The sequence below is a fragment of the Propithecus coquereli genome, unplaced genomic scaffold (assembly GCF_000956105.1).
Source record: "Propithecus coquereli isolate 6110/MARCELLA unplaced genomic scaffold, Pcoq_1.0 Scaffold126, whole genome shotgun sequence".
Taxonomy (NCBI): Eukaryota; Metazoa; Chordata; class Mammalia; order Primates; family Indriidae; genus Propithecus; species Propithecus coquereli.
The window spans coordinates 3,873,565-3,887,446 of record NW_012136747.1 but is presented as its reverse complement, the minus strand read 5'-3'; the positions used below and the strand labels follow the sequence as shown (position 1 = coordinate 3,887,446).

Here is a 13,882-nt window from a genome sequence, read left to right as displayed (position 1 = left end):
TCAAAAAAAAAAAAAAAAGAATAGGCATCTTCAAAACATAATTTTAATGCTCTCATATCTCCTCCTGTACCTGCTGTGGAATCACTACCCATCCTGGGCAGTGGCCATGGAAGACAATGTGTCTGGCTCATGTGGACGTTATAGTTTCTTATTGTACGAAAAATGGGAAGTAAAGAGGAGTGGAAAATGGACAATAAAAGTCCCCTCCGGCTTCCACCGCAAGCCCCTCCCAGGCCACACTTGGGGCCCTGCCTTTTCGAGTGTGTGTCCGTCAGATCTGGGCCTTCGCATCCTCGCGTGGGGAGGGACAGGCACAAGGAAAAAGCGTGAACTTTATGGAGTCAGGTCCCCTGGTCTGGAGCCGGCTGCGTCACTTCCATGCCTGGGCCCAGCTGCCTCGTCTGCAAGGTGCTGCTGATGCCGACGCATTAGTCAGCTGTCGCTGCGCGACACAGTGCCCCGAAACCGAAGGCTTGAAACAGCAAACATGTTATCTCACAATCTCTGCTGGTCCGGGATCTGCCACAGTCACAGCGCCGGCCAGGGCTGCGGTCTCCTCTGAAGGCTCGGCTGAGGGCGGGTCCACTCTCAAGCCCACTTCCCTGCTGTGGGCAGGATTCAGCTTCCGTGGGCTGTCAGACTGAGGGGCTCAGTTCCCTGCCAACTGGTGGCCGCAGATGTCCCTCAATTCCTTGCCATGTGGGTCTCTCCAAGGAGCAGCTCAGAACACAACAGCTTTCATCAGGAAGGCGGGCAGGATGGAAGCCAGAGTCTCTTGTCTGTTAGAAATACATCACTGGGTCCAGCCACTCTGGGGGGGTTGACTACACAAAGGCATGAATGGCAGGAGGTGGAGTCTTGGCGACCATCTCAGCCAGCGGCCTCCCCCGGTGAGGTATCCCTGCCGCTGAGGTATCCCTGTCGCAGAGGGTCATTGAGGTAGCACATGCCACACCTTGGTATCGTGCAGTGTGCCCTGTATTTGGTGGGATGGTGACTGCTATTATGTTTTCATTTATCACTCCATCCACTTGCTGGGCCTGGGTAGGAACCAGGACAGGTCCTGAGACCCCAGACCAGCCCATGGCTCGGCAGAGGGAGGGGGCACACAAGATGGGGCTGGGCACATGCCAGCATTGGGAGGAGTCAGCCTGGGAGGTGGGGACTTGGTGGCCCCCAGGCTCCTTGTTCTGGGGGTTCAGTCCAGTTCTAGGATACCTTGGTGTCAGGGCCCGAGAAGACTTCTCAGGACCTGGCTAGGGGTTGGCAGGTGGGATCACATCTGTGGTCAGAGGGTCCTCAGTGCCTGTGGCTGAGGAAGGAAGAAATTGACCTCACCTGCGCTGTGTGACCCTGAGCAAGTGGCTCTCCCTCTCTGGGCCTCCCCTCTGAAATGCCTGCTTAACACAGGCCTTGTGGCTCACAGAGGGGCTGGCAGCAGGTTGAGGGCATGTTGGGGGCCTGCCTGGGTCTAACGCTCGCCCCCTCCCTGCCCTGCAGCTGTTCTCCATCGTGGTGTTCGGCTCCATCGTGAATGAGGGCTACCTCAACAGCGCCTCAGAGGGCGAGGAGTTCTGCATCTACAACCGCAACCCCAACGCCTGCAGCTACGGCGTGGCCGTGGGCGTGCTCGCCTTCCTCACCTGCCTGCTCTACCTGGCCCTGGACGTGTACTTCCCGCAGATCAGCAGCGTCAAGGACCGCAAGAAAGCCGTCCTGTCCGACATCGGCGTCTCGGGTGAGCCTCACCCCAGCAGGTAGCCCCTCTGCACACAGTCTGCAGAGGGCTGTCCCAGCCATGGGAGGGGGCTGCTGCCTTTCTCCCCATTTTCCAGATGAGGAAACTGAGGTGTAAGCAGGTGAAGGGACAGACAGGGTCATGGGCTGGCAGCAGGAGGGCGGCACCAGGACAGGGCCTGAGACCCCAGAATAGCCCGTGCTCCTCGGGGGGAGGTGATAGGGCCTGAGACCCCGGAATAGCCCATGCTCCTGGAGGGGAGGGGAGCCCAGGTGGCCTCTTCTGCACCACCGCCCTGGTGCAGCCCCATGAGAACTGGGCAGGGGGTCACCGAACACCCGGCACACGGTAGGGCCTATGGTAGGGCCTGAGGGCCTCAGTCTGCCCCCTCCTCTCCCCAGCCAGACCTGGCAGGACCAGGACCTGGAACTGGGGAGCCAACCTGACCTTTGCCCTTCAGAAACGGCCTTTGGCAGAGGCACGTGACTCTGCCTGAGCCCGGGAATCTGCCTGGCGGATGCCTCGATCAGAGGCAGAGCCACAAGCTTCAGCCCCCCTGGCCTGAGGCTGTGCTCTTGGTCTCTGAGCCAAGGCTGCCACCCGTTTCCAGGCATGGGGCTCTCGGGATGCCAGGCTGATTGCAGGCAGCGAGGCCTGGGGCCCTCAGACTAGAAGAAACCAGAACCACCTGAACAGTCCTCAAACTTCCATGGATCCCCAGGGTCCCCGGCAGGGCCTCTGGGAGGTGGGCTGGGCCCCAGATACCCCACTGCCTTGGCCCACGCACACCGCGTCCTGAGCAGATCTGGGCTTCTCTGGGGAGACCTGGGTACCCACAGGCTCCCAGTACGGAAGCCCCCAGACTTCAGCTCTCAAAGGGCCCCGCAGTAAACTCGGGGGCGTGGTGAGGCTGCAGCACACCAGACGTCAAGGCCCAGACTCGCCCTAGTCTCTTCCTCCCCCCACCACACCCCAATTCTCCAGAGGCCTATAGGAGGGCCGGGGCAGGGGTCCTCCTGCCTGGAGAGCTGCGGGCCTCGGGGGTGGACCGTGGGGCCCAGGTCAGGGGGTGAGGCAGGGGATCTGGGTTTGGCAGGGCTGGAGCAGCGTGGCCTGAGTTGATCGCCTCTTCTCTCTGTCTCTCCCTCTTCCTCCCCTCTCGCTGCCCCGGCTCTCCCCGTCTGGTCCTGCCCTGCCCTCCATGGCCTCTTCCCCTCTGCACCTGCCTGGTCTCTCTCTTCTCACCTGCACCTTCTCTTGGCACCCCCCACACACACCCCTTGTGCCTCTCTCTTTGGGGGCCGGGGAGCATGGGAGACGCGCTCTTGAACTTCTCTCTGCTCCTTGGCTTCCCCGCTCGCTCCTGCTCTCCCTCTCCCCCACGCGTGGTGCTGTGCCTTTTCTGCCTGGCCCTGGCGACCCCCAGCCTTCTGGGCCTTCCTCTGGTTCGTGGGCTTCTGCTACCTGGCCAACCAGTGGCAGGTGTCCAAGCCCAAGGACAACCCGCTGAACGAAGGGACGGACGCGGCCCGGGCCGCCATCGCCTTCTCCTTTTTCTCCATCTTCACTTGGGTGAGTACAGCCGCCCACAGAGCCCACACTCCTCCCCCGCCAGCTGCACCACTGGGCTGGGGGCCTCTGGCATCGCCAGGGACTGGCTCTGCCTCCTGGAGCCCACACTTGTCCCTGCAGCCCTCGTGGCGGTGCTGCCACCCTGAGGCTGTGGCCCTTGCCAGCAGGACAGTCGTGTGGGACGCAGACCCTGGCTTTGGTGCAAAGCAGCCTTCCTGGGGTCATGCCCCCCAACCACCCGCTGCGGGTGGGGTTTATCATGCCCTTTTACAGATGAGAAGGCAGAGGCCTGGATGGGAAGATGGGGCTTCGGGGCTGGACGAGCCAGGCCTCGGCGTCAGGAGACGTGGTTCCCGGCAGGGCTGCCTCCAGTTTTCCTACCCTCGGCCTTCCTGACTGTAGAATGGGGGGATGGGATCTGGGGCCAGCAGAGTCACGAAGTCGGGGCTCCCGTAGACCCCTCCTGAGAGGGCACCCTCTGCTTGGCTCCTGTTGCCACGCAGGATTAGGAACCCAGAAAGGCCAGAAATCTAAATTTTTACGTGAAATCTATTCTTTATGTGTTGCCAGTTTATTCAAGTTTAAAAAAGGGCTGTGTGGGCCAGAGAAAACATGTCTCTGGGCCTGGCTGGCCAGAGACTACCCCTTGCAGGCCCTGGCCCTGTCGTCTGGAGGGCCACCAGCACGACAGCAGGGCTGGCGCCCCCTTCCCACGGTTTCTTCCCTCCTAACCCCCCTCCTGCAGAGATGCAGGTCACATGAGCTCCGCCCCATCCCAAGGCCTTTCCTGTCCCCATCCGCAGCCCCTCCCCCTGCCAGGCTGTCCAGCCATCCTGGGGGACCCTTGAGGCCGTGCAGGCTGCCAGACCTCCCTGTCTGCCCCATCCTCCTGGGCCTGCCCTGGGGTGACTTCTTTCTCTTTTTGAGGACCTCTGGATATCCATTCTTTTTGGGGACAGCTACCCCCAATACAACATTGGGAGCTAGAGTTGAGAGGGGAGACCTGTGGTTCAGGCCCTCGTTGGCTGCTCCAGCCCTTGGTGTTCTCAAGACTGAGCAGGAAGAACCAGGCAACCCCAGGGAATCTTAGTCCAGAGAAGGCACCGCAGGAGTGGGGACCACCCAGCCTACAGGGAGGAGTTTGGGAGCAGTAGGCCCTGAGATGGGGCAGGGCTCACAGAGGAGTGGTGGGTGATTTGACAGCAAGATTTCTAGGGGCAGGTCTGAAGCACCTGACGGACAGGTGCCTGCCCGGCCTGCTGAAGCCACCTTCCCTACTGGCACCTTGCCCTTCCTGGCTCTTCCCCACCAGCCTCACCCCTGCTCTCTCCTGGCAGAGCCTGACCGCAGCCCTGGCCGTGCAGAGATTCAAGGACCTTACCTTCCAGGAGGAATACAGCACACTGTTTCCCACCCCGGCACAGCCGTAGGCCTCCCCGGCCTGCAAGGCGGGGAGCCCCGTGTCACGCCCGGTGGTGAGGCTGCAGGAGCAGCCTGGTGCTGGAAATGTCCGGATGCAGGGCGTGCAGGGCAGTGGAAGGCTGGCTTGAGGAGCCAGTTAAGATTAGCCACTTACTCATTCATTCATTGCCTTCTTTGTTTATTGTGTTCATTCATTCAGTAAACATTTATTGAGCAGCTGGTTTGTGCCTAGTGATGACTTAGCCAGGATCCCTGGCTGGGGAGCCCCCAGGCTGGGGAGGGGAAGACAAACACACCAAAATCTCCCCCAAATGGACTGCCAGGGCTGTTAGGGGGCTGCAGCTGACTCCATACACAGGCTGCCAGGAGGTGTCCAGGGTCCCAGGTGCTGAGCTATGGACACAGGGTGATAGCCTGTCCCACAGCTTGTGTGAAAGATGATCTCACTGTCCCCATGGAGGCTGGCTGCCAGAGAGGCCTGATCTAGGTTGTCAGAGGACCCCTGTTCCGGCTCTGCCCTCACGTGCTGTGTGACCCGGATAAATCTCTGGACCTTTCTGATCCTTAGTTCACTTCCCTGAACTGAGGGGATGATCATGGATCAATCTCTCAAGGCCATGGTGCATATTAAACAAAGGCCAGCACAGGGCTTGGCACAGGGATGCTCAATAAATGTAAGCTCTTGTTCATTCATTCATTCACTCATTCATTCTTTCCATAATTATGGAGGTCAGGTGAGCCTCCATAATCTCTACTTTGGGAGCGATTCTCATATGTTCTTTCAAAGGACTTTGGCCTCCAGTCCTACACAGTTTGCTCCTTGGGGCCCTCAGCTGCCTGGGCAGGAACCCACCTCTCTGTCTACTGTCGTCAGGAGTTGAGGAGGCAGTGGAGCACAGACAGACCCCCAGAGCCATGCCTCAGCCTTGCTCGGGGCTGAGCACACAGAGGGTAAGCTTTCTGGCTCTGGAGGCATACAAGAGCAGACTACTCGCTGCACAGTGGCGATGCTGCGGAGAGTGTACCTGCTCTGAGAAAGTGGGACCAGGTTGAGCATCAGGTCCCTGGGCTCAGCAGAATGCCCAGCCTCCCCTCTGCAGCCCAGTCCAGCAGAGGCCCAGGGCCCTCCTTTGCTCCTGTCTTGTGGCCCCTTGAACTGGCTGGCCACAGGAAGCCTTGACTTACTGGGGGCAGAGGGCTGACCAGAGACAGTACTCGGTGCCTACAGCTGGTGGCCTCTCCCTGGAAGGGTCTGCAGAGGTCATCTGCTCCAGCGCTCTGCCTCTGTGCGGGACACCAGCCTGGACAGTGGAGCCAGAGAGCTTGGGGAGAAGGAGGTCATAGACATTACTCTCAAGGATTCCGTCTCTGAGCCCTCGCGGGCTCAATGTTGGCTCAAGGGTGCCCTCAGGGAGCGCTTCAGCTCCAGCATCTGAGCCCCCAGCAGCCGCGACCTCTTGCCAACATAGTGGGAGAACCCCAGAGTGCCACACCTTGTTCTCAGCAGCCTCTGGCTCTGCCTCCCCCAGGCCCCTGGCACTTTGCTTTAAACAGCCACTTCCCAGAAAGGGCTGCCCCTGAGAGTTGTCATCAGTGAGCACAGGTCAAAAGTGAATCCCTAGTCACTGGGCTTCTGGAACTTTCTGGAATAAAACACCAAGCATACTTCATTCCCCACCCTTTCACTGGGTGGCTCTTTCTGGGCTCCTGGTTGACTGAGTGCCTTGTCAGGGCCGATCAAAGGGAAGGAGGCAAGAGAACCCTTGCCTGGGAAGGGGCAGGACCCCCATGTTCAGGGCTGGATTCTGGCCCTAACTCTGCCATGGCCCCCCTTCTCCAGGCCTCAGTCTTCCCAGCCCCAAAATGGGTATGGGGAGCATTAGCATTTTCCCATCACAGGCAGATTCCCCGGGCTGGGGAGATTTCTGGAGAAAGCGTCCCCATAAACCTCTAAGCTGTTTTTTTAATGACAAGTGTGATTTACTCCTTAGTTGGGTATAGTCAGTGTCCCTGTCCTTAATAACAATGTAATTGCTTTTATTGAGAAATAATTTCCTGACTATGCATGTGTGCTATGGACAAGTCTTTCCCAGTCTGGGTTCTGTGAAAAAAGGGCTTCAGCAGTCAGATATGGTTGGCAGATGTTGCTTGTCACAGTTTCTCCCTTGGGCATCCAGTGTGCATTGAGTAGTCAAGGCTCTGACAAGTCAGATGGTCGTGAAACTTGTTTCACCCTGTTTACCTCAGTTTCCCAAGCTCGTTTGACCAAGTGTTTCTGTTAGAGTTAGGTTCAGCAGCAAGTGGCAGAAATCCCAAATAACGGTGGTTTAAACAAAGTCCAAGTGTGAGGAGGTGGTCCAGGGCTGGCACAGTGACTCCAGAGGTCTTCAGTGACCCAAGCTTCTTACAGTCCTACAGTTTGGCTCAGGGTCCATTTTGGCAACTAGAGCTCCAGCCATCACATCTGCATTCCAGACATCAAGTCAGAGGGTGGGACTAAGAACGTGTGGGTACCCCATTAGCCAAAACTGAGTCACATGGCCACTCCTAGCTGCAAGAGAGACAGAGGAATGGCTTTTGCCAACATTTCTCTGTCCCACTAAGAAATTTTTTTCCCCTTCCATGTAACACCCCTGGGGACACAGTTTGAGAAGGAGAAGGAGGCTGTGGGCCTTTGGGCCATCTTAACACTCCCTAGTCTAGAATTTTTGGTGGCCTAGAATGACCTCTGGGATTGAGAGACATGGCAGGTGACTTCTGAGGTTCTTTCCAGCTGGACATGTGGTTCTGGGCTGCTCCATGGTGGCTGTGAGGACAGCCTCCCTTGGTTTCATCTCTGGTGCTCTGAGGATATTTAACCTTCTACTGCCTGTGTCCTGTGAACTAACCACCACTAACCCAGTGCTCTTGTCTGTCTCTCCCCTAACCATCCCCTCCCACCTGTCCTCGTCCCCACCGGCCCCCGTCCCCAGGCGGGCCAGGCTGTGCTGGCCTTCCAGCGGTACCAGATTGGCGCCGACTCGGCCCTCTTCTCCCAGGACTACATGGACCCCAGCCAGGACTCGAGCATGCCTTACGCCCCGTACGCGGAGCCCAGTGCCGGGCCGGACCCCGCCAGCATGGGCGGCACCTACCAGCAGCCGGCCAACGCCTTTGACGCCGAGCCCCAGGGCTACCAGTCGCAGGGCTACTGAGCCACAGTGACGCCTGCCCCCCACCCAGCTGCCCCCCACCCTTCTACCCCTGCCCCCTCCCTCCACACCCAGCCCCCCACTCCCTCCTGGGCTGCCCTGCCCAGCAGCTCATCAGCCTCAGAGTTGTCCCCCTGAGGTCCAGGGTAGCTCGGGATGGGGGTGGGGCAGCCAGGTGTTGGGGGGTGTCTACATGTGTGTGCAAGTGTGTCCAGGGGCATGTGCCCAGCAGGGGCCTGGAGGGTGGGGGCCAGGGCGTTTGCATTCATTCATTGTGTCATCGAGCATTCACTGGGCGCCTACTGTATGTCAGGCCTGTGCTCACACAGAATATGAAAGAGGCAGAAATGGTCCCCGGAAAAGGGAAAGATGCGACGTGGAGGAGACCCTGGTGGCACCAGAGGTAGGAATGGTGGGAAAGACAGACTGGATGACGCAGGCTCAGTCGCGGGGCAAGTGTGAACACCTGCAGGACACTGGGGCTGTCACCCCCAGAGCCCTCTCCACTTTGCGGCAGTCCTGCTAGGAGTGTCAAGGCTATCTCCATTTTATGGCTGAGGAAACTGAGTTCTGGAGAGGTCAAAGTCACTCGCCCAGGGTCCCCCAGACAGCTCGTGGTGGAGGCGGGCCAAGCCCCGGCCCCCCAACAGCGGAGCGCCTGCTCCTCCCTGGCCTCCCGCCTCTCCCTCCCCAAGCTTGGGGCTGCACTGCTGAGTGTTACTGTCATGGGAGACCATAGGGACCTCAGTCCTGTGAGACACCCCAATTCTGCTGCCAGCCAAGGCCTGTTTTGCCCCAGCTGTTCCCTTCCTCCTGGGACAGCCCTGCCTCGGGTCCCCCGTCCACATCCCCACTGGCCCCTGCCTCCTCCTAGAGGGCTCGCCGCATCCGCTTGTTTCGCGTACAATGCTCTGTGCTCTGCGTGTCCCACGGGGAGCTTGTTCCAGGGTACTCCAGCAACCCCCTTGTGGCCTCCCAAAGGGGACTGGTCACCAGTGCTTCCTCTAGGAGGACTCGCTGAGCCCTTGCCCAGGGCTGGGTGGAGTAGGGGGCCCAGAGGGGGTGTGACTGGCCCAAGGGCACAGTGAGTGAGTGGCAAAGTGCGACTTGCTGCCCAGGTTTCTTGTCCCCAGCCACCCAACAGGTGCCCCCATTCCTTGCCCTTGTGGCCTCCCAGGAAACAGAATGGATCCGGGGCAATATGTTATCTTTCCCATCATGTAGGGTCAGTTAGGGGCTTGGGGCTGCACCAGCCAAGGGCACTCCGGAAAGCCCCCTGAGAGCCAGCCTCCCTGTGGGAGGCAGAGCGGAGAGGACAGGGCTTTGGAATCAGCGGGGTCAGCTTGCGAGCTGCAGCCACGGGAGGGCACCACCCCCAAGATGCCACCGGTCAGAGCCCCTGGTGTATGGTAGGCCCAGGGAAGACCACGGGCTGTAGGGGAGAGTATAGCAGGTGACTCCAAAGGCACAAAGAGGGCGGTGGGGCCTGAGGGGGCAGTGACCCCCTCTGAGCAGGGGCAGGGAGGGATTCTTGCGCAAAGTGGGCTCTTCACTGAGGCTTAGGGGACAGGGAGAGAGCTGGGGGCCCATCCTCCTGTCTGCCCAGCGTCCACTGGCCAATCCCTCGGGGAGCAGAGCAGAGGGGGTGGTGGGTTGGGCACAGTGCGGTGTCCACCACCATCACCCCAGGCCCCTCCTAAGAATCCTGGGAAGCAGGTAATCACTCACCTGCTTATTCATTCAGCACTTTGGGGCCCCTGTGCTGGGGATACAGCAGGTGCGTGTGGTCCTGCCCTTGAAGAGTTCACAGTCCACCAGGGGAGATCACTAGACAAATAACGGTAAAAGAGTCCATTGCAGGTGGGCGGCACTAAATAGGTGCACGGTGGGCCTGAGCTCCCCTGGGTACAGGTCTAAGGGTGGGCAAGAGTTAAGAGAAGAAGGAACTTCTAAGCAGAGAAGTAGCAACATTGTTCTTATTTAACAGAAGGGAAACTGAGGCTCTGTGAGCATAAGCAAGTTAGCAGTGGAGCACAGATCTGAACTCTGGTCTGTCCCAGTCCTCCCAAGGGACAGCAGTAATGGAAGAGGACCCCAGACAGCCAGGTGGCAGCTGGTGTTGACTTCCATTTTCCACATCTGGGGAAGGGGTTCTGTCTGTGGTCCCCGCCAGGTGGCCCAAGTGGGGACAGATTGAGGGCAGGTTATCTGCTGGCCTGAGCAGTGAAACCTTGAGCAGGCCAAAGGTGAGGGTGGGTGCAGGAGTGTTTCTGGCACAGTGAGGTTCGGTACCCACTGCAGGAGGCTGTGAGAGGTGCTGCCCCTTGCCCACTCCCACCAAGGGCCTCCCCTGCTAATGGGCATTAGGAGACCCCAGGGTGGGGCCCATTTCTCCCTGGGCACCAACCAGCTGCTTGGTGATCCTGGGTCGCAGGGCAGGTACCTGTTAAGCTTCGCCCAATCCTGAGTGTATATTATAGACCCTCCCTGCCAACCCAGGCTAGGAAAGTTTGCAAGGCTCTGACAGGAGTGAGGGGTGCTGAGTCACCTCACTGCCCAGCATGCGGCCCAGAAGTGCACCCCAGGCACAATCCCACCACCAGGCTGGGCTCTGGCAGGGACCTGCCCATGGTGGAGATGAGAAACAGACTTGGTGGGAGATGTCCCAGGGCAAGATTTGGATGGGACCCAGGGCTCCTGACTCTGCCACTGGGAGGTTAATGGGGAAGCCCACTCCTGTTGGCTGAGGAAAGCCCCCTGGGGGCCCCAGGCCCACAGGTCAGCGCTATCCAGTATCCCCTTGCCCCTCTCTGCTGCCTTCTCTGCATCTCCCTTGCTCCCAAACCTTTCATTGCAAAAGGGTCTCCTCTTCAGCCTGACCTTGCAGAGTTCGGGCTGCCTCCCCATCAAGCACAAGAAAGGGCCCAGGAAACTGGGTTTTCCACACAAGTTTAGAGCTGCAAAGATGCTTAGAGATGGTAGAGTCTGAGGCAGGCAGACAGTGACTTGTCCAAGGTCAAGCACAGAGTGAGAGGTTCGGGAGCCAGGTCTTCTGCTTTCTGAGTTGACACTTATCCTGTGCAATCACAGACTGTCTTGCCTGGGTGTCTCCCGAACCACCTGGGGGTGTAACAATTGAGGGGCTAATTCCCAGGGGACTGGCATTGGTTCCCTACCCACCCTTCCCTGGTGATTCTTGATCTTCAAAGACTCTTGGGGGTCCCAGGTTCCCTCATGTAACCAAGAACCCTCCCCTGTTAGCCCTGGGGGACCCCCAACCTTGGCCTGAGACCCCTTTGATTCCTAAGGAGCACGAAGGGGAGTGCCCTCCCAAGAATTTATGGGAGGACGAGCTGGTCCAGCTGTCTCCCAGTGCTGCCCTGACCTGACTCTCCCCATCCCCTGGTGCCCGCAGCCCTGTTTGGGTACCCTGGCCCCTCCCGCAGCGTTACTGCCTGTGTATAGTATAAATATATATATTTTCTATATATAAAATGTATAATATAAGGCTCCACAAATATATCTGTGTGTGTGTGTGCGTGTGTGCGGTGAAGGGCGGTCCCCATCCTAGGCCCCCACTCCAGAACCCCCAACACCTGGTTAAGTCTCTCAAGAGTGAATCCAGTGGCCCTGTGGCACCCTCCTTTATGACATCCATCCATTTGTGGTGAACCAAGTGAAGGTGGTGACTTCTGGTGACATAGTAATAAAGTGAAGACTCAGAACCCACCAGCAGACTGCAAGCGCGTGTACTGGTGTTTCTTTGTTCTTCGTGCCTGTGGCTCAGGGTTGCCCACCCACTCTGCCTCCCCAACCCGGGCCGTGTCTTATTTGTTTATTATTATTTATTTAATTATATAACGAACCTAGGAATATATTTGCCTTTTATTTATTTACCCATTTTTTAGAGACAGGGTCTTGCTCTCTTGCCCAAGCTGGAGTGCACAGTGGTGAGATCATAGCTCACTGCAAACTTGAACTCCTGGACTCTAGTGATTCTCCCACTTCAGCCTTCTGAGTAGCTGGAACTACAGGCCTGCATCACCACACCCAGCTAATTTTTTATTTATTTTTATTATTTGTAGCCATGGGGTCTCACTATAGTGCTGATGCCAGTCTTGGACTCCTGGCCTTAAGCCGTCCTCCTGCCTTGGCCTCCCAAGGTGCTGGGATTACAGGCACGAGCCACCGTGCATGGCCTAGTGCCCTTTTAAAAAGTGAAATCCTTACAGTTGAAGCCAAAGTCTTCCACCTTACATGTGCACGTGTATACACACACACCCTGTCACGTTCCCTATCCCAGTGCTTTCCCTAACCCCTATAGGTAACCAAGATTAGAAGTTTGGCCTCATTCCTTCCAGACCATTTCCATGCTTTTACATACACATATGTGTACAGGACATGGCCTTGAGCTGACACATTTACCCAGAGCCTACAGAGTACCAGACATTGTGTTAAGCCCTGGGAGTTCGACATTGAACCAGATAGACAGTCCCTACCCTCGCAGAGTTGGCCAGATAGTGGGGGAGATGGATGTTAAATAAACATGCAAGCAAACTTATAAATTGTGCTAAGTGCCGGGGTGAGGTTGGAGAGAATGTCAGAAGGTGCAATTTGGACCACCCCTCTGAGCAGGTGAGCTAGCGCTCTTAGAGGAGCATGGTTCTGGCAAGGGAGCCGGCCGGTGAGTCCTGGGACGCGGAGGTCCCGGCTGGGGAAGAGCTTGGAGTGGCGGAAAGCAGGTGCAGTGGACGCATCGAGGGGAGAGGAGAATGAGGAGGGACAGACAGGGGACACTGTGAGTCCTACTGCGCAGGACCTGGAGGCCTCCGTAGGGGGTAGTTCGTTCTGAGTAATATGGGAAGCCACACAAGGGTGGGTGACCAGACTGGTGTGTGCTCTCAAAACACCACTCTGCTAGAGATGGCAGTCAGGAGGCAGCAAGGTCGCCATCACAGTGGAAGAAGTCAAGAAATGTTGGAAGGCGATGATCTGCACATCGAGGGCGAGGCAGGTGTGAGAACGACTCCCCACCAGCAGAGGGGCGGGAACTCCCGCCCGGTGTGACGGGCAGCGGGCGGGGCCTCGGTAGGCCCGCCAATCACTTGCTGGCCACGCCCACACTGCGGAGGGGGCGGGGCTATGAGAGGCCAATCGGATTGCGGCCAACCGGAGTGGGCGGAGGCGGGAGGAGACTCGCGGCGCTGCGGGGTCCGAGGGGAAGCCGAGCGCGGCAGGCGCTGGGGCTCCCGGTGGTGGCAGATGACCCGGGTTCTCACCCGCTTCGCCTTAGGGAGGCTGGAGGGCTGCCACTTCCTGGAGTCGCAGGAGCCCAAGCACCCCTGGACGGCCGCCCTGGGGCTGCTGCCCGCCACGGGGAGAGCAGACCCCTGGGATACAGCGGGGGCCGGGCTCTGACCAGTCCCAGCTGGTCAGGCCACCCACCCTGCTTAATCCCCGGCCCTCACACGTGACAGCCCCTCACTGTGACAGCCCCTCACCTGCCGCCCCCTGCCCCACCCTCAACCGGAGACTTCAAGATGAAATGGAACTGGAATCCATCGGACAGCAGGACACGTGTGCGGAGTTACTGTTACTACTTAATGGTCACACTGGCCTCCATTTGCACTTCCTTTCCTCATCATTACTCAGGGATTCGCTCCACTCTTTACAGTTACTGAAGCACTTTCACATACATGACGTGCCAAAGGGCCCCCCTCTGTCCCTATGGGGCGATTCAGAAGTCTCAGGTGCAGAAGATAGCTCCCCAAAAGGGTTAAGGAGGACAACTTGGGAAGTTTGGAGCCATGGAGGAGCATGTCAGCCTGTCACAGTGACCAGTTGTCCACACTGTGATGTGGTTTTTAATAGTGGGATCTTCATTCATTGGCTGTGAGCGAAGTCATTAAACCCTGAAAGGGTTTTAACCAAGTCAGGACAATTTGGGAAAATATGTAAA

General features: G+C 58.2%; 1 protein-coding gene across 2 annotated transcripts in view; it reads left to right on the top strand.

The window, feature by feature from the left end:
* The window catches only part of SYNGR1 (synaptogyrin 1), a 25,634-nt gene extending 17,389 nt beyond the window's left edge, over nucleotides 1-8,245 (top strand). The window contains exons 2-4 of one of the 2 annotated variants that reach the window (XM_012637995.1): nucleotides 1,501-1,738; nucleotides 3,165-3,310; nucleotides 7,705-8,245. In XM_012637995.1, coding sequence (XP_012493449.1) covers nucleotides 1,501-1,738; nucleotides 3,165-3,310; nucleotides 7,705-7,926 — 606 coding nt within the window. In that variant the 3' untranslated portion in view covers nucleotides 7,927-8,245. Of the gene's footprint in view, nucleotides 1-1,500; nucleotides 1,739-3,164; nucleotides 3,311-4,647; nucleotides 4,951-7,704 lie in introns of those variants that run through there. The other variant, XM_012637996.1, reaches the window with a different exon arrangement.
* Nucleotides 8,246-13,882: the final 5,637 nt, after the last annotated feature.